The following is a 22,851-nucleotide window of genomic DNA, read 5'->3' on the forward strand; positions in this document are numbered from 1 at the left end:
ATCTCTGTCAAAGTTGGACAGTGTCTTCCTACTTGCTGAAGCTAATGGACTCTTTTCAGTCATCATCCTATTTGGCTTCTTGGCAGCCTGCGATGCATCCGAACACTCCTCTATTTTTTTTTTTTTTTTGGCTTTTTGTTTTGAACACTCTCTTGTTCAAGTTTCCTTTGGCTTTAGTGACACTTGTTCTTTTCTGATTCTTCACAGATCTCTCTGACCATTGCTTGTAATCTTCCTTCTTAGCTGTTTTCCTCTACAGTTCCTTTTTTTTTTTTTTTTTTTTTTTTTGCCTTTTTAGGGCTGCACCTGCGGCATATGGAGGTTTCCAGGCTAGGGGTTGAATCAGAGCTGCAGCTGCCAGCCTACACCATAGCCACAGCCACTTGGGATCCAAGCCGCTTCTGTGACCTACACCACAGTTCACTGCAATGCCAAATCCTTAACCCACTGAGCAAGGCCAGTAATTGAACTTGCGTCTCATGGATACTATTCAGCTTCATTACCGCTGAGCCACAATGGGAACTCCCTTCCTCTCCAGCTCTTAGATGGTGATGTCCCCAGGGCTCTGTCCTTAGCCCACCTCTCCTCAGATCTCCTGCATGATCTTCCTTATTCACCTCATGCTGCTTTCGGGCTGATGTCTCCTAATCCATGTCCCTAATCCCAACTGCCTGTGTGGCATATGTCCAACTGTGTATGGGACATGTAACAGTCAGATGCCCCAAAGGCATTTCAAAGTCAACACATCTGGAGGGAAAAATATCTCTCCCCTAAGCGCAAGTTCCTCTTCCTGTGTTTTTCTTTTCATTAACCCAGTTACCCAAGTGTCAAACTTGAGAGACATCCTACATTGGCCCATTTTCTCAGCCTCCAGATTACATCGGCTTCCAAGTCTGGCCACTTCTACTGGGTTAGTGTTTTCAAGCAGTTCCCTCTCCTCCATGCCCTAGCTACTGCCCAGTCATATTTTGCTCAGAGATCACCTCTCAACTTGTCTCCATACCCTCCGTGCAGCCTCCACTCATCTACCACTGCCAGGACCAGCTTTCTGGTGAGCAAATCAGCAGGTCATTGGCTCTTCAGGACCAACAGCACAGGACAGATGAAGCCCGTGCTGACCTTTCCTATTCTGCCACTCTTGCTGTCCAGTCCTTTGCCCCACCCTAGCAATCATCATCCTGTGAACCATCTGCTTATTTCCTTGCAGAACCGGGGCCAGGCCCCTGGCCCTTTGCACATGCCTTTTCCTTCTGCCTGGAAGTGAAGGTCTAATTGGTTAACAATGGACGTTAAGTTCTCCAGTATCACCCTGCATAGAATTTACCGCGTTGTTTTAGGCTACTTACAGGGGGTATTTCTTTCACCGGAAGGAGGTTTCACAGTCCAGAGATTCTTGTCCTGTTCCTCTTTGGTCTCCAGAAACTGCTATAGTCCCTGGGATATGGTGGGTGCCCACCTCGAGGAATAAGAACGGAAATGCTTTCTATATTTCGAGTGGGCTCTTTGCCTCGTCAGCTGACTTTTCTGGAGTCCTGAACCCTCAGGCTCCTCGCCCTCCCCTGCCTCTCAGGTGAAGGGCAGCCGGGTGGCTCTCTGCCTTCCGGCTGGGCAGGGCGGCTGCCCGCGCGCCTGCGCCCTCTGCTGCTCCGCTCCGGGCGCGTCTGTGCGTCTGGGTCTGTTTGGAGAGGCTTGGGTGACAGGCGAGGGGTGGGGGGAAGAGTTCAGCTTGACTCACAGTCTCATTCACTGATTTCGCCCGCTGGACCGAGGCTGCCTCCCCAGGCGGTTCCTAACTACCCTCGCACCTCCGAGGTCCCCACTGCCGCCTCTCCACTTTCAGCGACGGACCGACCGGCCGACTCTCGAGTGAGTAGCGGCGGCTCATGCGCCCGGCAGCGCTGCAAGCTGTCGCCGGAGGTCCTGTCTGTCTTCCTGCGGGCCGTGCTTGTGTGTACGCGCGCGCGCGCGCGCGTGTGTGTGTGTGCGCTCGCGCGCGCAAGGGGAGTCCCTGGGGTCCCACGCCATCTCCGAGAGCCCCCTGCCGGGGTCCGTGTGTTCTCCCGAGGCTGCGCTGCGGTGCGGGCGCCCGCCCGGCAGGGGCTCCAACGCCCCCGGCGCGGGCAGCGAGTTTGCCGGGATTCCCTGGCTCCGCGCACGGCCGCGGGTGGGGTTTCCCGGGAAGACGCCTGGGCAAGGAGGCGGCGGGAAAGCCCCGGCTGTGAGCGGCTGGCAGGCGGGGAATCTGGGAGCGGGTCTGGCACAGAAGCGCCGAGGGAGACGCCGGAGCGGCGCCCCGGAATCCCAGCCTCTCCGCCTTTCTCCCTTACCCTTCCTCCTTTCTTTTCTAGCAGCATCACAAAAGCGCGCCGCAGAATGAAACCCAAGGCAGCGAAGTCCTGCTCTCCTCTCCCACCTGGTGCACATTCCCACCCCCTACCCGCGGCTGGAGGAATGGAGTGGGAGTCCCCGAGATTAGGGAAACAGGTTTACCCCGGGGACACACCTGTTTCCCGCCCGCGCTGAAATCAAGCTGGGTGCCGGATCGCACGAAGGGTTCCGATGCAGAAACGCCGGGGTGTATGTGTGTGTGTGGTGTGCGTGTGTGCGTGTGTGTGCGCGCCCGCGCGCACCCGGAGCCCACGCTGTTGGGGTGCGCTCGATGTAAATAGCACACTTCCCCGCCGTCCGGCGTGTGCCAAACCAGCTCTGTGAGCTCCCGGGGCGCTGTGACAGCGCGTCGGCATCTCTTTGTTTGGTTGTGGCTTCCCTACCTCTCCGCAAAGCAAATTGATTTTCGGTTTCGCTTGACACCGCGCGCAGGGACTTCGTGTGGGCCGCAGCCTCGAATGCCCCTGGTATTTGTAATTGAATAGTTGTCTCTGCCGGCTGGGGGCAGGGGTGTTATTTTTAGTGTTGGGAATAAAGAAGCAAGCACGTTGACCTTTTTGCCGCCGCCTTGGGCCTTGAATACATGTCTCTGGTTGATAGAGAAGAGGAATTCACATCCAGTCGCGCACACGTGCCTGGGCACAAGTGTGTACACACATTTCTACGCACGTAGCTTTCTTTTCCTTTTCTTTTTAAAAGTCAGTACTGGGGATGCATTGTCTTTGGAAAAAAAAAACTTTCCTTTGTTCTTTTGGGCTTTTTCTATTTTGAGTAAGGGAGTAGGAGTACCAAAAGGTTGCAATTAGTTCACTCGAATAAAAGACACTGCCTCTGAGTCAGAACTGCCAGGTTGATAATTATTAACATATAAAAGCAGATGAGCTGTTTAAGGCAAAAGGGGCGGGGAGGGGGCTGGTCCACCGTAGACAATGAGGGAGGGTCTTTGCCGACCGCCTGCTGCTTATTGTTCGGGCACTAGAGGCTGCAGCCTGCAACCGCCTCCTCCTCCAGGGCTTCGCTTCTCATTTGTCCCTCTGTCCCACTTGGGACCGTCCGAGTCCCCCAGCGCCCAGCGTTGTTCCCCTTCCTCCTGCCGGGGGTGCCGGGACGCCGGCCCCAGCCGCAGCTGCCTTTCGCTGACCGCCTTCTCTCTGCTTTGCAGGTTGGCAGCTTTGCGCCCGAGGGTTTCGCGAGCAGAGGCGGCGAGGACAGGGCGTCTCTGGCCCAGTCAGCCAGGAAGCATGCGGTTCGGGCAGCAGCGCTAAGCGCCCCCACGCTGGGCACGGGGCGTACGAGCTCCGCGCGGCTAGCAGAGCGGCGGCGGTGGAGGGGATGCACCCGGGACGCGCCAGGCTCCTGCCGCGAGCTACCAACCCGAGGTGGACCCTAAGTAGGGCTCATCGCAGGACCGCGCAGACCCCTGCCCTCCGGGGCACGCGGCTGCGGAGCCTCGGGGACGTGTCTGCGGTCAGGATGCCCTGGGCACCTCTCAGCTGGTGAGGATGTCCTGCTGCGCGGCTCTGCATCCACAGCCCCAGACCCTGGTGAACACGACTGCCTGGGCCCGGCATTGGCCCCTCGTGCCGGTGGATGAAAAACGCTGGAGTCCTTGAATGCATTAGCGATCGAATCTGAATTCTAAGAGCCATGGACGAAGGAATTGGGCTGCAGCCCCAGGCGGGAGAGCAGCTGGAAGCACCGGCCAGAGTAGGAGCTGTCCAAGAGCAGTGCGAACCAGAGACCTTTAGGTCCAAGAGTTTACCCGTCCTGAACAGCGCCTCCTGCCGGTCAGATCGGCGTCCCGCGCGCGAAGGCTCAGAGCCCGCCTCCGGCTGTACGGATTCTTCCGACCATAGGGAGTTGAAGCAAGGACCCGGCCCACAGGCACCCAGCCCCTCCGCCCGGTCTACTTCGGCAGAGATGGTAGGGCTGGTGGAACATCACCACAGGGTGGAAGTCGGCAAGACCATGTCGGTGTCCTCCGCTTTGGCCATGCTCCAGGGCAGAAGGTGCCTCTATGTGGTCCTCACTGATTCCCGTTGCTTCCTGGTTTGCATGTGCTTTCTGACCTTTATCCAGGCTTTAATGGTTTCTGGGTACCTGAGCAGTGTCATCACCACCATCGAAAGGCGCTACAGTCTGAAGAGTTCCGAGTCGGGGCTGCTGGTCAGCTGCTTTGACATCGGGAGCCTGGTGGTGGTGGTGTTTGTCAGCTACTTTGGTGGCCGGGGGCGGCGGCCCCTGTGGCTGGCGGTGGGGGGCCTCCTCATTGCCGTGGGGGCTGCCCTCTTCGCTTTACCTCACTTCATCTCGCCTCCCTACCAGATCCGAGAGTTGAACGCCTCAGCCTCCAACGATGGCCTGTGTCAGAATGGCAACTTTTCGGCCACGGTGGAGCCTCCCACCTGCCTCAAGGACTCAGGAGGAAATAATCACTGGGTCTACGTGGCTTTATTCATTTGCGCACAGATTCTTATTGGAATGGGCTCCACGCCAATTTATACTCTGGGACCAACCTACCTAGACGACAATGTCAAGAAAGAAAACGCATCCTTGTACCTAGGTAAGACTTCCCTGTCCTTTCAGATAAGCTTGAACTCAAAAATCACAAGGAAGCACTTTCTTTCACATTTTACTGGATGTTATCTATTATATATAATGTATGATGCTATATATTATATTTATGTCTTTAAGCATTAAGTTTAAGTTTTTATTTTTATTTTTAGTTTTAGTGTGGATCGTTTTCAGTTGGAGAAAGAATCAAAGAGTCGATAGTTCTTTGAACTAATTTTCGGACTCCCACTTGTCTTTTCTCAAGTAACACAAACTTTTAACTGTGGGGTAGTGCTCCCTTTTCTTGCTGCCTCTCTTTGGAAAAGCCCTAATTTATGACGTTTATCTTCTGAAAGCTGTCCCTTCTAGAAAGGCTCAGGAAGGAACAGAAGTAACTGGGGTGGAGTGAGGTTATTTACTGCTTTTATCTGCTGCCGCTTCTCATTCCTGCCCTCAATGGCAGGGTTAATGGAGTGCCCAGACTACATAAAACACGCTTTATTGTCTCCATATCTGTATTTCTTACACACCATCTGCATCACTATTAAAAAAAAAAAACTTGAGTGATATCAAATGACGAAGCTATCTTTATGTGGAAGCAACGTCACAGGTTGTAAAGTTTATCCCAAACTATTTTTACTGTTGATTTGAAGACCTCTAGCAACATGAAATTGGGAGAAGGATCATTACTACTTTCTGAAAAGCCATGGCTCTTGGACTGTGAAAGGGCAGTGAACATGATACTCAATTAGGAGGGCTTTGCTTTTTCTTCAGTACAACTGCTGTCCCCAGAATCGGGCGTAGAAGATGTCTGAGCAAGTCTGAGCCATTTATAATCCTCAGTATCTGGCCCAAATGCATTAGGACAAGCATTTTATAATTTATTTTTATTATTAAATGCAAGAGGAAATTTTACCTAACTCAGGAACTTAAACATCCAAAGAAAGTTAATAACCATTCCATTTTATCCTCAAAAGCCAGGTTGTATTCAAATGTCCTCAATTGCCCACTCAAGGTCTTTTATAACTATATGATTTTTTCAAAGCAGGAGCCGATCAAAATTCATTCATACATTGTATTTGGCTGTTGGACATCTTAGTATTTTATAATCTAGAAAATTTTATAATCTAGAAGTGCTTCAACTTCTTCCTTTGTCTACCATATAGGCTTTTTGTAGGAACAAGGGATTCATGGACTGTTCCACATTCAAGATTTATTGATTATTTCATTGTACGAGTCACTTACCTTATTCCTCCATTCCCTATGTTTCTTGAAAACCAGAAGTTCAGTCTAAAGGTGTGATGAAATTCAGACAATATGTTTTTTTCCAGACTACTCCATAGGTGATGCTGTGTTTTCCATTACATGCCTTTGGCCATTTATTAGTGTTTGGTAAGTTTTAAATCACTTGGTTGAGTGGGTGACTGCCAGATCTTTCCATTGTGAATATACATTTCTCTCTTTGAAAATGTTATGCAATCTTTAGAGTGACACATAGACCCTGCAAATATCCCAATTATTTTCTGTATACTTACTGATCTTTGCCTCCGTTTACTCTGAAACCTTGGATCTCCCTTCCATCCCACTTCTGGATGCCATTGACACAAATCTACTTCATGAAGAACACAGGCAGAGCCCTACACAAAGGGAGACCATCCATTAGTCAGAGCCCTGAGATTTTTTTTTTTTTTCTGGTAGTGGTTGCCCGTCAAGAAGGAAAACAGCAAGTGCATATTCCGTGCTGGTCATTGTGTTACTAATGGGAAGACCAACAATGAGACATGGTCCCAGCATCTGAGGTGCCTTCAATGAGTGAAGAAATATTGCCAGTTTAAGGAAAGGGTGTGAAGTGACACATAAAAGGGGAAGAAAGTTTTACAAATGGGATTCGATTGCCCCCCTCTCCCCCCTCCTCCTCCTCTTCTTTTAGATATTGACTAATAATCATGTTTTGGAAAACATTTTGATGACTGCCTTAGAACACATTCTTGGGAAGCTCATGAAAATTCTGCTTCATATGAAGTGAATCTCAGTAACAGCGCCAGGGGTTTGAGTATCAGGAATCTTACATTTATTATTATTTTACTTTTTTTTTTTTTGACCGCCCCTTGGCATGTGGAATTCCCAGGCCAGGAATCAGAGCCAAAGTTGTGACCTTAAGCTGCAGGTGTGGCAATGCCGGATCCTTAACACATTGTGCCGGGCCAGAGGTTGAACCTGCATCTCAGTTCTCCCAAGATGCCACTGATGCCATTGAGCCACAGTGGGAACTTCACATGTAGTATTTTATTTAATGTTCTCAATGGCCTTATGAGATGGGACTTGTCTTCCTCATTTTACGCATGAGAAAACTGAGGCTCAGAGAGTTTAAGTGACCTCTCTGGCCCCAGAGCCTTTGAACTTCCCTCTACATATGCTGGGTGTTCTTTGGCAAGAGGATCTGAAAGCCAACTGAAACCAATGGATGGGCCACACTCAGTATAGTTCTGAATATGAGGCAGAGGGATGCAGAACTAGCCCAGAACCATCAAAACATGATCAAAACCAGACCATCCTTTACACTCTTAAAGCAGCTTTTACAGGTCACCTCAGTACAAGATGAAATCAGAGACAAGTATATTCTTAGAACATGAGCAGTGTTTACTTATTATGACATACGATTTTTCCTAACGAATAACTGGCTATACGTTCTTTGTTATTTTCCACCAAACTCTTCTTCTGTATTACCTTGTCTACAGCTCACCCTTTTCTTAACTTTTTAGTCAGAGTTTCCACCAAAGGAGAAAGGAAAAAAGCAGGTAGCAGGTTAGTAGTTGCAGACAGGAACAAATATCTGAATTAGTGTAAAAACCATTGAAGTGGGTCGTAAATGTATACCTTAATCTTTGGACTGTTGTGGCATTAACATTCTGGCAGCTCTCAGTGTAGAAGAGATGAGGTGGTAGATGAGCTCCAACAGCCTTCACACCCATTAAATGCCCTAATTCCTTCTGCCAGGAGAGAGGTTCAGTGTTCACCCCGAACACAGAGAAAGCTTTGTAGGTACGAAGAAGTGAGGTTAGCACCTGGATCATGATTTGTAATTGTATCTCAGGGAGAGGGAGAAAATGCGACCCTTAGGGGGCAAGAAATTCATGAACCAAATAGGGAAACAAGAAAGAATGGCTAGCAGGTGGGAAAAGGAAAAAAAAGATGGATTTCCAGACTAGAAAGCCATACCTCTGATTGATTCTCAGAATGACTGGCAACGGGCTGGCCATTTTTCCAAGAGGTATGGGTGTAGCCATGTCACCTCCCTGGTATGTCCCCCCACCTCCACCCTTCACAGAAATGGCACAAGGCCTTAGAAAGAGCTTGAGAAGTTCCCATTGTGGCTCAGTGGTAATGAACCCGACTAGGATCTGTGAGGATTTGGGTTCGATCCCTGGCTCAGCTCAATGGGTTAAGGATCTGGCGTTGCCGTGAGCTGTGGTGTAGGTCACAGACGTGGTCTGGATCTGGCATGGCTGTGGCTGACAGCTGCAGCTCCAATTCAACCCCTAGCCCTGGTACTTCCATACTTTTAGGGTGGGGCCCTAAAAAAAAAAAGAAAAGAAAAGAAAGAAAGAAAAGAAAGCTCCAGACTAGGAGGCAGTGGATCTATTTTAGTCTGGTTCTACCAATGACTGGTTGTGAGACTTCAGACAAATCCCTTAACTTCTCCCAGCCTCTGTTCCCGTGTGGAGAGTATTACATTTGTTTCCCTCACTGTGGCATGTTGAGGATTACATGTGTGCAGGCACTGTGCCAACTGTAAGAGGCAGCACTTGTTCTGCTAAAGCCGAATTCTAACTCATCCCAGAGAGTGGGCAGAGCGGGGAGCCGGAGCTGTTTTACTCTGAGTGTGAAAACCTTTAAACATAGCTTTTTATAATTGGAAAAAGGAAAGAAACATTATGTAGGCACGTAAAACATTGTATGGGAAATCTCTCTGACATTGTGTGGGACAGTCTTTTTTTTAAAAAAATATTTTGAATATTTGCCCATGCTTTTTATGAAAAAATCGTTATAGAATGTTGCCTTTATTCCCTGTGTTATCCTGCTTGTAGCTGATTTTTTACATAATAGTTTGTACCCCTTCATCCCCGCTCCCCACTGGTGACCACTAATTTGTTCTCTATACCTGTGTGTCTCTTTCTTTTCTGTTTGTTTTATTCACTAGTTTGTCATATTTTTTAGATTCCACATACAAGTGATAACATATAGTTTTTGTCTTTCTCTGACATATTCACTTAGCCTAAGACCCTCCAAGCCCATCCATGTTGTTGCAAATGGCAAAAATTCTTTCTTTGTTATGGCTGAGTCGTATTCCATTGTATATATGTACCACATCCTCTTTATCTGTTCATCTGTTAATGGACACTTACATTGTTTCCATATCTTGGCAATTGTAAATAATGCTGCTAGGAACGCTGTGGCACATTATCTTCTGTCAGTGTTTCTGTTTCTTTTGGATATATACCCAGGAGTGGGATTGCTGGATCAGAGGGTAGTTCTATTTTTAGTTTTTTGAGCAACCTCTACACTGTTTTTCAGAGCGGCGGCACTGTTTTTCAGAGCGGCGGCACCCGTTTACATTCCTACCAACAGTGTGTGAAGGTTCCTTTTTCTCTGGACAGGGAGATCTTGATCAAGGTTTCAGCAGTGCTATAGTCCAATTAATTGCATTTTCTGAGACCCCAGGGTTTACTACATGAACTTTCTGCCTGCTAACCTTTGACAACGCTCTTTCTGTAATGTATGAACATTTATATGATGTATATTTGTGCCTGGTGTAACATAACAAAAGCTCTTTGGGGAATTCCCATTGTGGCTCAGTGGAAACGAACCCGACTAGGGTCCATGAGGACGTGGGTTCAACCCCCGGCCTTGCTCAGTGGGTTAGGGATCAGGTGTGGCCATGAGCTGTGGTGTAGGTCGCAGATACAGCTCGGATCCTGCATCGTTGTGGCTGTGGTGTAGCTACAGCTCCGATTCAACTCTTAGCCTGGGAACTTCCATATGCCGCAGGTGTGGCCCCCCCAAAAAAAGCTCTTTTGAAATTTGAGGGCCTACAGTGTCCAGGCTTCTCCACTGTGGGTCCTCATTGGTCCACATAGACTGTACAGGATATTGGTGAGCAATAACTGGTCCCAAATCATGAATAAAATAAAAATGTCGGAAGTAATTACCGTTCTTTTAAAATAAATTTCTAATAGCTGCTTTATTTTTTAAAATATCTTCAGTCTTTTAAAAGAAGGATGAACTTGAAATTAGTTGAGTTGTTTCAACAACATTTTCTAGTAGTATAAACATTATATATGTGAGCGTGTATATATGTGTGTACATGCATATATGACCCCTCACTTCTCTCTCTCCATCTATCTGGCATATATTGCTCTTCCTGAGTATGAAAAGCCTTAAATGTATCTTTTTTATATGTAATTAGAAAAAAGAAAAGAATTCACTTCTTCCAAACATTGTCTAGAAAATCTGGATTGGGGAGTTCTCTGATGGCTTAGCAGGTTAAGGCTTCTACATTTTCACCACTGTGGCTCTCTGGTCACTGCTGTGTGGCGTGGGTTCAATCCTTGGTCCAGGAATTTCCACATGCTGTGGGTGTGGCAAAAAAGAAAATAATAATAATAAAAAAACACAAGAGAGGAGTTCCCGTCGTGGCGCAGTGGTTGGCGAATCTGACTAGGAACCATGGGGTTGCGGGTTCGGTCCCTGCCCTTGCTCAGTGGGTTAGCGATCCGGCGTTGCCGTGAGCTGTGGTGTAGGTTGCAGACGCGGCTCGGATCCAGCATTGCTGTGGCTCTGGCGTAGGCCAGTGGCTACAGCTCCGATTCGACCCCTGGCCTGGGAACCTCCATATGCCGCGGGAGCGGCCCAAAGAGATAGCAAAAGGACAAAAAAAAAAAAAAAAAAACAACAACAAGAGAGAACCTGAAATAAACGTTGCAACTCTCATTTAAAAAAAAAAAGGAAAGAAAGAAAATCTTGATGGGCTTTTAGCCATGTTTTATAGAGCAATCTCTATCTCTCTATATAAGATTTTACTGACATATGGCCAGGGATCGAATCCCAGCTGCAACTGCAGTAACACCAGATCCTTAGCCTGCTGTGCGGGGTGGGGAATTGAACCCTGTCAATGCCACAGGGACAAGCCAGATCATTAACCCACTGTGCCACAGCGGGAACTCCCATATATGTATCTTTCAACTCAGGGTTCCTGAGAACCATATAACCAAGTGTATCTTGGTTTGACAAGTTAGGGGGTTATTTATCTTGAGCCACAAGCTGGCTTGGGCAGGTGGTCAAGGGCTGGTCCAGCCTTCCCTGGTGCCAGCTTCCTCTCTTTCCCTGCGCAGCTCTTAGCAAGGCTGCTCCACCTCAGGCATCACAGCCTCTTCCTCAGAGGAGGAGAGAGTGGAAGAGGCAGCGTCTGCTTACTCTTGGGGATGGAGTCCCCTGGCCTCTTCTGGCTAACAGGATTTTTGGGATGGCACGTCTTAGATTTCAGTGTGAGTGCGAAAGCAAGGAGGTGAGGGTGGACTGAGCACTGAGTGGCCTCGAGTTATAGCTACCACACTGGTCACATGTTCCCTTTTGCCTCAGTATCCAGAAATTTCAGGACATTCCCCTCCACCCCCACCCCCCTTTTTGGCTTTTCAGGGCTGCACCTGCAGCATATGGAGGTTCCCAGGCTAGGGGGAGAATTGGAGCTTCAGCTGCCAGCCTGCACTACAGCCACAGCAACAAGGGATCCAAGCCATGTCTTCGACTTAAATCACAGCTCACAACAACGTCCGATCCTTAACTCACTGAGCAAGGCCAGGGATGGAACCTGCACCCTCGTGGATACTAGTTGAGTTGGTAACCTGCTGAGCCACTGTGAGAACTCTCCTGATCACTGTTAATAACCTATTGTAGGTGGCTTGTAGCATGAACTTTCCAGATTTTTTGGTTAGGATTTTGAAAGGGCTTAACAAATAGCACCCTCGCTGTTACATAAGTTCTGAGCTAACTGAGAAATAAGTCAAAGAAGTAAAGACATGGGAGCCAAAATATCACTATTTATTTATTTATTTAATTTTATTTTCTAAAATTTTATTTTATGACCGCACCCATGGGGTATGGAAGTTCCTGGGCCAGGGATTGAATTCAGTCTGCAGCTGTGACCTATGCAACTTGCGGCAGTTGCCAGATACATTCAAGCCGATATGCTGGACCAGGGTTTGAACCCATGCCTCTGCAGCCACCTGATCCGCTGCAGTCCAGTTCTTAATCCATTGTGCCACAGCGGGAACTCCAAAGTATCACTTTTTAAAACTGACGGAATCGATCTTGAAAATGCAGCTCCTATCTTTGTGCAATTGGATTTTTAAATAATCCCATCCATCTGATAAACAGGCTTACCCATCCAGCCACTGCCAATGCTGGACCTCAACAGGGTGGCAGCCCTGGCTCTCCCCATGTGGGTGGGGGCTGGGGTGTATATAGGTAAAACTTGTGCCAAGAAGGGGCAGGGCAGAATCTTTGCTCCCCGTGTACATACTCACTCCCAGGAGGCAGAGAGGAGGAGATGCACTGAGCATCCCATTTGATTTTCAGATTCATCCGTCACATTAATCCCCTTCTGCTTTCCTGGGGAGAAGCAGTGATGAGGGCCTGGGAGAGCTGAGAAAGGAAAGATCATGCGAACACACATTATCTCCTAAGACGTCTAACTGGGTATTTATTCTGCTTTAATTTTGCTCATCTTGTTTACAACGTGTTCATCTTTGTAAGCCACACACAATCCCCTTGGGAAGTAGGTTCTGTACAAATAATGAATAAATAGAAAAATAAACTCCACTGGAAACTAAGACGAGGGAGAGCAATGGTTGAGGGATTGGAGGCAACGATCCAGGACATGTGGGGAGATTCCTGGGATGGAGGCAGTGCAGAGTGAGAACAGGTGGGCATCAGTGCCCTGTGGCAGCTCCTTGCTGGGGTGTGGGTGAGTTTCATGTGTAATTAGGACAGTTCATCTCAGTCTTAATGGTGCATTGTTTCTACCCTTGGTAATTCCCGAATTTATTGGTTGCCTGGTGGTCACCTTTGGCCAGTCAGTCTAAGACGCTGACAGAAAACTTCAGATTCTAACTGAAAAGCAAAGGGATTTCTGGTCTCATCATGGAAAAGGCAGTTGGGTGCACGATGATTTATTCAACCCCCTCCCCCTGCAAAGAACAGAGAACGGTCTTTTCAGTCAGATTTATGATACATCTTTCCCATTGCTGTGGATTCGTTATCTATGTGGTTTGAAACGGTCCTTCCGAAGCTTGAAGGTGTGTGTGTGTGTGTGAATCACCAGGTTATCTTTTCAAAATGCAGATTCTGCTTTTGGAAGTCTGGGGTAGGGCCTGGGATCCTGCGTTTCTAATGTGCTCTCAGCTGAGGCCAGTGCTGCTGGGCCAAGGGCCATGTTTTGAGCAACAGGGGTCTAAAAGACCACAGAGCTGGAGTTCCCGTCGTGGCGCAGTGGTTAACGAATCCAACTAGGAACCATGAAGTTTTGGGTTCAATCCCTGGCCTCGCTCAGTGGGTTAAGGATCCGGCATTGCCGTGAGCTGTGGTGTAGGTTGCAGACGTGGCTCAGATCCCACGTTGCTGTGGCTGTGGTGTAGGCTGGTGGCTACAGCTCTGATTAGACACAGCCTCGGAAACTCCATATGCCACGGGAGCGGCCCTAGAAAAGGCAAAAAAAGACAAAATAACTAAATAAAAGACCACAGATCTTTGGCTCTTTTGACAAATGGAGAGTCTCTCTCTGGGCTTGGGGTTGGAGCCACTGGTGGCAGAACCAGCTGCTGACGAAAGTTCTGCTTTAGCAGGAAGAATGCCGCCATCTCTCAGTGCATTTGCCAAAGCAAGACATCCGTTTTGGGCATTTCTATGCCGTGGCTACTTTTTTGAAGTCTGCTGTTGTGTGAGAATGGTTTTGAATGAAAGGTGTTCACTTTGCTCTTAACCAAAGGAAGCGCCAGTGTCCTTTTCCTCTGACCCCCCTGAAGGATCTGTGCTCACAGGTTTCTCTCTGCTGGTGGTAAGTCTGTGAGCTCTGTATTTGCCATCTCCCTGTTATAGAGAAAAGAGATAGGGATTCCACTGCTGCCTGGTCTTCCTCGTCCAGGCAGTTGGTATCCAGGCATTGTGTGTATTCTGAACCTCAGCTCCTTATGGAAAACTGCATAGGTTACAGGTCATTCTAAAACAGCGGGTTTCAACTTGGGGCATTTCCCCCCATTCCCAGGGGCCACACTTGTTAATGTCTAGAGTCAATTATTCTTTTTTTCCTTTTTACGGCCGCACCTGCGGCATATGGAGGTTCCCAGGCTAGGGGGAGAATTGGAGCTGCAGCTGCCAGCCTACACCACAGCCACAGCAATGTGGGATCCGAACCGCCTCTGCGACCTAGACCACAGCTCACGGCAGTGTCAGATCCTTAACCCACTGAGGGAAGCCAGGGATGGGAACCTGCATCCTCATGGATCCTAGTCAGGTTCGTTAACTGCTGAGCCATGAAGGGAACGCCAATCCATTCCATTCATCTGTTGATGAACACTTGGGCTGCTTCCACTTCCTGGCTATTGTGAATAATGCTGCTATGAATGTGGATGCACAAATATCTCTTTGAGATACTGATTTAAATTCTTCTTCTTTCTTTTTTTTTTTTTTTTTTTTTTTTTTTTTTAAGAGCTGCACCCGAGGCATACAGAGGTTCCTAGGCTAGGGGTCAAACTGGAGCTGTAGCTGCCCGCCTATACCATAGCCACAGCAACACGGGATCTGAGCTGCGTCTGCAACCCACACCACAGCTCATGGCAATGCTGGATCCTTAACCCACTGAGTGAAGCCAGGGAATTAAACCTTCGTCCTCATGGGTACTAGTTGGGTTCGTTAACCACTGAGCCATGACAGGAACTCCCCTGATTTGGGTATATACCCAGGAGTGAGATTGCTGGATCATCTGGTAACTCTACTTTTAATTTTTTGAAGCACCTCCATACTGTTTTCCATAGTGACTGCACTATTTTACATTCCCACCAGTAGGGTGTGAGGCTTTCAACTTCTCTGCACTTTCACCAATACTTGCTGTTTTCTATGCTCTTGGCAGTGGCCATCCTCATGGGCGTGGGGAGATATCTCATTGTGGTTTTGATTTGCTTTTCCCTAATGATGAGCGATGTTGAACATCTTTCCATGTGCTTATTGGCCATTCGTGTATCTTCTTTGGAGCATGTCTATTTAGAGCCTTTGCCATTTCAAAATCAAATTATTTTTTGTTATTGTTGGCCTGGAGAAGACACTCTTCCTGTATTCTGGATATCACGCCCTTATCAGCTCTGCGATTTACGGTCATTTCTTCCCATTTTGTTCAGTTGCCTTCTCACTCTGTCGATTGTTTCTTTTAAGGTGCAGAAGTGTTTAAGTTTGGTGTCGTCTCATTTGTCTCTTTTGTCTTTTGTTGCCTGTGTGTTTGATGTCATAGCCAAGAAATCATTGCTAAATACAGTGATATCCTGAAGCTTTCCCCCTGTTTCCATCTAGAGGTTTAATTGTTTTAGGCCTTACGTTTAGGTCTTTAATCCAGTTTGGGATAGTTTTTGTGTACACTGTAAGGTAAGGGTCCAGCTTCATTCTTTTTTTTTTTGTCTTTTGTTGTTGCTATTTCTTGGGCCGCTCCCACGGCATATGGAGGTTCCCAGGCTAGGGGTTGAATCGGAGCTGTAGCCACCGGCTTACGCCAGAGCCACAGCAACGTGGGATCCGAGCCGCGTCTGCAACCTACACCACAGCTCACGGCAACGCCGGATCGTTAACCCACTGAGCAAGGGCAGGGACCGAACCCGCAACCTCATGGTTCCTAGTCGGATTCGTTAACCACTGCACCACAACGGGAACTCCGGTTCAGCTTTATTCTTTTGCGTGTGGATATCCAGTTAAAAATCATTTGCTGAAGAGACTATCCTTTTCCCATTGTGCAGTCTTGGCTTCCTTGTGGACAATCAGCAGCTTGTTCACATTTTATGGAAAAGAAACATCAAGGTTAACTAATGCACTCAAAGTCATCCAAAAAGTGACAAGACCAGCCCTCAAAGTCATCATCCAAAGCCTGAGCTCTAACTGTTGCCATTATGGAGGGGGAGGGGAGGAAAAAGTTTTAAAACCTTCTGGTGTGACTTCGGCTGAGTTTCTTAATTTTGCTTATGTTTAAAGTGACAAGGAAGCAAGGTTAGTGGTTTCTTAGTTTCCTGTCACCTTTTCAGTTAGTTCTGTGCCTCGTTCAGCCTGACTGGATATGATTTGATTTGCAGCTCGGGATTCTGGGCTGCCGAGGAGTTGTAGCCTGTGCTGCTTCCCTTGAGTCATCGGAAGCAGGGCTTTTGGGAGCTTCCTCCACACCCTGGTGGCTTGAGTGATGTCGCCATGTGACAGCTGTCCCTGGGGAGTCAGACATTCCTTTTGCTCTTTTTCCAGGCAGCTGCGTATTACCTGGTGGTAAATCCAGACTCTTCTTCCCCTCCTGGGAGTTATGATGGCTTGTGAAATTGTCACCCTGCAAAAATACTAATCCCTGTTACCTAATATAAGCTAGAAAGGCAGGTGCAGGTTACTCTTGCTTAAAAGTAAAGAGCATATTCATGTAATTAATATTTTCAGCAGGATGAAATTACATAATTTGCAAGTGTTTGATATTGAGTTGTATAGTTCCTGACTTTCTAACATATGAGAATTCTTTAATGATAATAGTAATAGGTTTTGGTCTTGGCAAATGTTTTCCTAATTTTTTGGCCTTGAGTTCTAATGAAGGACATAGGATTTTTTTTTTTATTTTGTTTTGTTTTGCTTTTTAGGGCTGCACCTATGGCATATGGAAATTCCCAGGCTAGGTGTTGAATTGGAGCTGCAGCTGCCAGACTATGCCATGGCCATAGCAATGCAGAATCTGAGCCGAATCTGTGACCTACACTGCAGCTCAGGGCAATGCCAGATCCTTAAAGCACTGAGCGGAGCCAAGGATTGAACTCACATCCTCATGGATGCCAGTCCGGTTTGTTACAGCTGAGCCATAATGGGAACTTCAGACATTTTAAGACAATTTTTTTTTTTTTTTCAGTGAGAAGAGGGGAGAAATGTATGTGAACATGACTGTAGAGAGTTCTAGCATTCTGGCTGTAAATCAGCCTCTAATCAATGTATAAAGATGTACAAACAGAGTTCCCATTGTGGCTCAGTGGTTAATGAGTCTGACTAGGAACCATGAGGTTGTGGGTTCAATCCCTGGTGTTGCCGTGAGCTGTGGTGTAGGTTGCAGATGTTGCTGTGGCTCTGGTGTGGGTCGGCGGCTATGGCTCTGGTTAGACCCCTAGCCTGGGAACCTTCATATGCCACAGGATTGGCCCTAGAAAAGGCAAAAAGACAAAAAAAAAAAAAAAAAAAAAAAGCACAAACAGGAGTTCTCACAGCAGGTTAAGGATCCAGTGTTGTCACTGCAGTGGTTTGGGTCAGTACTATGGCATGGATTCGATCTCTGGCCTGGGAACTCCTACATGCTTCAGGTGTGGCAAAAAAAACCCACAAACAAACAAAAACAAAAAACCGAAACCAATAATCCTAGTTTGCAAAGTGTCTTTGTGTTATTGGGTGAAAAATATTGACATTATTTTATCAAGAAATAAACTGGGAGTTCCCATTGTGGCTTAGCATGTTGAGATCCCACCTAGTATCCATGAGGATATGGGTTCGATCCCTGGCCTTGCTCAGTGGGTTAAGGATCTGACATTGTTGTAAGCTGCAGTGCAGGTTGCAGACACAACTTAGATCTGGCATTGCTGTGGCTGTGATGTAGGCCTGCAACTGCGGCTCTGATTCAACCCCTAGCCTGGGAACTTCCATATGCCTCAGTGCAGCCCTAAAAGGAGAAAAGACCCCCCCCCAAAAAAAAAAGAAAAAAAAAAAGAGAGAGAGAAAGGAATAGAGGGATTCCAGTGGCTGAGCTGTGTTCTGGGTGTGCAGTGTTCCCCTTGATACGTTCTTTCTTTCCTTTTAGGTTCTAGAGCCATTGTTGCCAAGGAAAGGCCTCAATGGGGGACTGTCACGTGGATCCCATGGGGCGCTAATTTAGTCACTTCCGTGATGTCCCATACCACCTTAGGAATGATGAATTTAGGACTTCAGTCTTCTAGGTCATCCAGTCTCATATAAATTCATCTGTAATTACTGATATCACTCTGACTTAGTTACGTAAACTTTTGGGACCTCAGTTTCTTCTTCTGTTGAATAATCTAATTTGGCCATACCAGAAGTCTTCTAAGCTAATGTATGGTGACTTTTTGAAAGCTTGATTAGGGGTTGGAACAGTGAGAGAATAGAGTCGATATATACACATACATTTGCATTTTAGGGCCACACTAGTGGCATATGGAGGTTCCCGGGCTACGGGTCCAATTGGAGCTACAGCTTCTAGTCTACACCACAGCTCATGGCAATGCCAGATCCCCAACCCACTGAGCAAGGCCAGGGAATCGAATCTGCAACCTCATGGTTCCTAGTCAGATTCATTTCCACTGTGCCACGATGGGAGCTCTGAGTCAATATGTATTATATTTCTAAAGCTAACCCTAAAAAGTGGCTCCTATACAAATTAACTTATTTACAAGACAAAAACAGACTCACGGACTCGGACTCGGAAAAAAAACCTATGGTTACCAAAGGGGACACTTGGGGGAGAGGGGTAAATTAGGAGTTTGGGATTGACATATACACACTATTATGTGTAGAATAGATAACTAACAAAATCCTACTGCATAGCTCCGGGATCTCTACTCAATATTCTTTTTCTTTCTTTCTTTTTTTTTTTTTGAATCCAGAACACTTTTAATACATGTAGCTGAAAAGGGAGTGGAGGGCAGGTGTGTATCTGCAGTCTTGACTGTGGTCAGCTGTCTGACTGGTTACTGATTTCTACTCAATATTCTATAATAAATTATATCTGAAAAGAATCTGAAGAAAGAATGGTTGTCTGTACATGTATAACTGACTCACTTTGCAGCTCACCTGAGACTAACACAGCATTGTAAATCAACTATACTGCAATAAATTTTTTTTTTTAAAAAGAAAATGCGTTGGGGAAAAAGCACACACACACACACACACAAAAAGGCTCCTGATTGCCAAGGAACTTATAATCTTTTTTTCCTTTCTTTTCCAAAATTGAGGCATAGTTAATTTATAATGTTATGTTTGTCTTGAGTGTACAGCGAAGTGATTCAGTTATATTTATATATTCTTTTTCAGACTTTTCTTACAGTTTAGTTTGGTTTTTTATTTAGCACCATCTATTCTGGATGATTTAAGATGATGTGTGAGCTCTGTGACATCTGGCAAGTCACTTGTCATCTCTGGGTTTCAGTTTTTTTGTTTTTTTTTGTGGTTTTTTTTGGCCATGTCTGCAGCATGTTGAAGTTCCTGGGCCAGGAATCGAACCTGTGCCATAGCAGTGACCTGAGCCACGGCAGTGACAATGTTTGATCCTCACCCTGCTGGGCCACAAGAAAACTCTGGGTTTCAGTTGTTGAATTTATAAATTGATGGAATTGAATTGGAGCATCTTGAAGGGTCTTCTTGGACTATACTTTCCGATTTCTTCTGGACCTCCTGTGGCATAGATCCAGAAGTTTGCATATTCAAGGCAATTGAATTGTGATTAAGAGAGTGGCTGCTGGAGTTCCCGTTGTGACCCATCGGAAATGAATCTAATTAGGAACCATAAGGTTTTGGGTTCTATCCCTGGCCTCACTCAGTGGGTTGAGGATCTGGCATTGCTGTGAGCTGTGGTTTAGGTCGCAGATGTGTAGGCTGGCAGCAACAGCTTCGATTAGACCCCTAGCCTGGGAACCTCCATATGCTGTGGGTGTGGCCCTAAAAAGACCAAAAAAAAAAAAAAAAAAAGGAAACGGCTGCTGGAGCCTGGCTGCCTGGTTCAAAGCCCAGCTCTGCCAGGGCCAGGAGTGTAACCTGTGCAGTTTTTTTTTTTTTTTTTTTTTAATTTTTGTCAATTGTTTTACTCCCAGTTTAAATATATGCTGCATAGATATCTTATATCTTGGCAAGTTTTTTTTCTTCTTCTTTTTTGGCCACCCCACAGCATATGGAGTTCCTGGGCCAGGGATCAGATCTGGCTGTTGCAACCTATGCCATAGCTGCAGCAATGGAGGATCCTTTAACCTGGTGTGCTGGTCCAGGGATCTTACCTGTGTCCTGGTGCTGGAGAGATGCCCCTGATCCTATTGCACCACAGCAGGAACTCCTATCTTGGCAAGTTTTGATCCCGAACACGTAAGTTTGTGATAGCTCTATTCATAGCTAATGCACCAAGGCAAAAGACAAACATACAAATAAAAGGTACTGATTTTGAAAGGAGGCAAAAACATACTTAGTTGCACTTAATATGATCAAATGTCTAAAGAATCTCGGAGAACCAACTGAAGATTTTTAGAAACATGAGCTATTTTATTAAGGTATTTAGTTACAAAATAAACATGCAAAAATACAAAGTTTTACTGTATATGATAATAAAACCATTATGAAGACAATCACCACAAGAGAAGTTTTCTTAAATCAATGCAAAGTTTCTTAAATCAATGCAAAGAATGTCTAGTTATGAGTATGGTAAGAAATTAAAAGTTGTGCTGACATTCCTAAGCCTGATGGATATAAAGGAAACTGAGTCAATGGAAAAATGTTTATCCTTTTATGGGCAGGTTCTGTGAACTCTCTGCTGGATCCCACCTCTGTTAACCGTGGGATCATTGTGGGCTAGTTGTGAGTTAATGCCTCTGATGCACTTTAAATAGAAGCTGGCCTGGCCTATGATTAAATACCCAAATCAGTGGGCTGTCATTATCTAAAAAAAATTAATCCTCTTTGGGAAGAGAGTGGTGTTAGCTTTCCTTGTAGCTGGCAGGTCATGGCTTTTCTTGCGACTTTTCTGCACAGGTTGCCTCATTGATCGCTCCTGCTCGGCTCACTGTGCATCAGGCTGACACTGAGCAGGTGGAAAGAGGCATGTGGTTCCATTGCATCAGGGGTGTTCTTGGCTGGTCAGTGCCTTTCCTGGAGGCACTCACCCCCCTTCTCCCATCCCCTCACAGTGAGGGACTCTGGGCTTTGTTGGGTCTGGAGGGTCTGTAAGCTCCCCTACAGAGTAGAGTGACCATGGGGAGAAAGGAGACAAAGCTTTCGGGTTATAAATAGCGTCCTGAGGAGATGCTCTTGCTGTGAGCCTTTGATAATTATGATGGGAGCTGCTGGCTATAATCAAGTTTAATTGCTATGGAGCTAGGGAGGTAGCCCGAAATGCACATGCGCGTGGGCTCTCTTTGTGCTCTTTCTGTCATATTCTAGACTTAAAAATCTCTGATGAAACTAGGAGTTTGGGGTCAGTAGGTGCAAACTGTTACATTTAGAGTGGATAAGCAATAAAGTCCTTCTGTACAGCATGGGGAACTAGAGCCAGTCTCCTGGGATAGACCATGATGGAAAAGAATATTAAAATAATGTGTGTGTGTGTGTGTGCATATATATATGACCCAGTCACTTTACTGTACAGCAGAAATTGGCACAACATTGTAAATCAACTATACTTCAATTTAAAAATCTCATTGGGGAGTTCCCGTCATGGCTCAGTGGTTAACGAATCTGACTAGGAACCATGAGGTTGAAGGTTCAATCCCTGGCCTTGCTCAGTGGATTAAGGATCCAGCATTGCCGTGAGCTGTGGTGTAAGTTGCAGATGCGGCTCGGATCCCGCGTTGCTGTGGCTCTGCCATAGGACCCCTAGCCTGGGAACCTCCATATGCTGTGGGAGCGGCCCAAGAAAAGGCAAAAAGACAAAAAAAAAAAAAAAAATCTTGATCAGGTCTTCAACCAGCAAGTTAGCAAGTTCTGCTAACTCCAGAGCCTTCTGTGGTTCCTGGAGTGGGCCCGTGACTCTCCTGGGTAGTTCACTCCTCATGTCTTGGCTCTTGTTTATTTTAATTTTATTTATTTTGTTTTGTCTTTTTACGGCGGTACCTGCAGCATATGGAAGTTACCAGGCTAGGGGCTGAATCACCGCTGCAGCTGCAGGCTTACACCACAGCCATGGCAATGCTGGATCCCAGCTGCACCTGCAACCTATGATGCAGCTTGCAGCAATGCTGGATCCCTAGCTCCCGAGCCACTATGGGAACTCCTCATGTGGTTTATTATAGTCGGGAAGGTGGGATGGATTATGTAAAAATGCAGCTTGCTAGAGCTGGAGTAGGAATGTTTGTATTTCTTCTAATCTGTATTTTTCTATTGAATGATATTTAATAGATTTTTATCAAAGCCTCTTGTTCTGTCTCTCTCTCATCACAGTGAGTTTATTGCCTATGGTGTCACATTCATAGTTTGCCTGGGCAAAGAAAGGAAATAAAGGCCTAGTTAATTGATTTTTCTGTATTTAATTACACCTATAAAAGGTTTTGCATACAAAGTTGATGTCCACAGTGAAGTTTGGGTTCTCATCAATGAATCATGTGACTTGCGTCATAATATCATATAATGGTCGCATTATTAGTATTTGTGGGTATTTGGGTTTCTTCTCTGCTGTAGGAATTGCTATTAGCTCCCTCCTTGTCCATTTTTAAGCCTTTTGCCTCCAACAACATTTGGCAGGTGTCTCAGAAAATCCCCGCAGGCTCCACTTCCTACCCTGAATTCTCAAGCAGCCTGCCTTGCCCCAGTGCCTCCATTCATGTGCGTGGCCCCGACCATCGTTCCCCTCAATCTGCTCGGTCCCCGTGGATTTCAGTG

At 46.5% G+C, this 22,851-nt stretch overlaps 1 protein-coding gene across 1 annotated transcript in view; it reads left to right on the forward strand.

The window, feature by feature from the left end:
- Nucleotides 1,639-22,851, forward strand: part of SLCO5A1 (solute carrier organic anion transporter family member 5A1) — a 149,895-nt gene continuing 128,682 nt past the window's right edge. Inside the window, 2 exon segments of the mRNA XM_005663031.3 lie at nucleotides 1,639-1,866; nucleotides 3,551-4,951. Of these exon segments, the coding sequence (XP_005663088.3) occupies nucleotides 4,036-4,951 (916 nt within the window). The 5' untranslated portion in view covers nucleotides 1,639-1,866; nucleotides 3,551-4,035.

This window comes from Sus scrofa, chromosome 4, assembly GCF_000003025.6.
Source record: "Sus scrofa isolate TJ Tabasco breed Duroc chromosome 4, Sscrofa11.1, whole genome shotgun sequence".
Taxonomy (NCBI): domain Eukaryota; kingdom Metazoa; phylum Chordata; class Mammalia; order Artiodactyla; family Suidae; genus Sus; species Sus scrofa.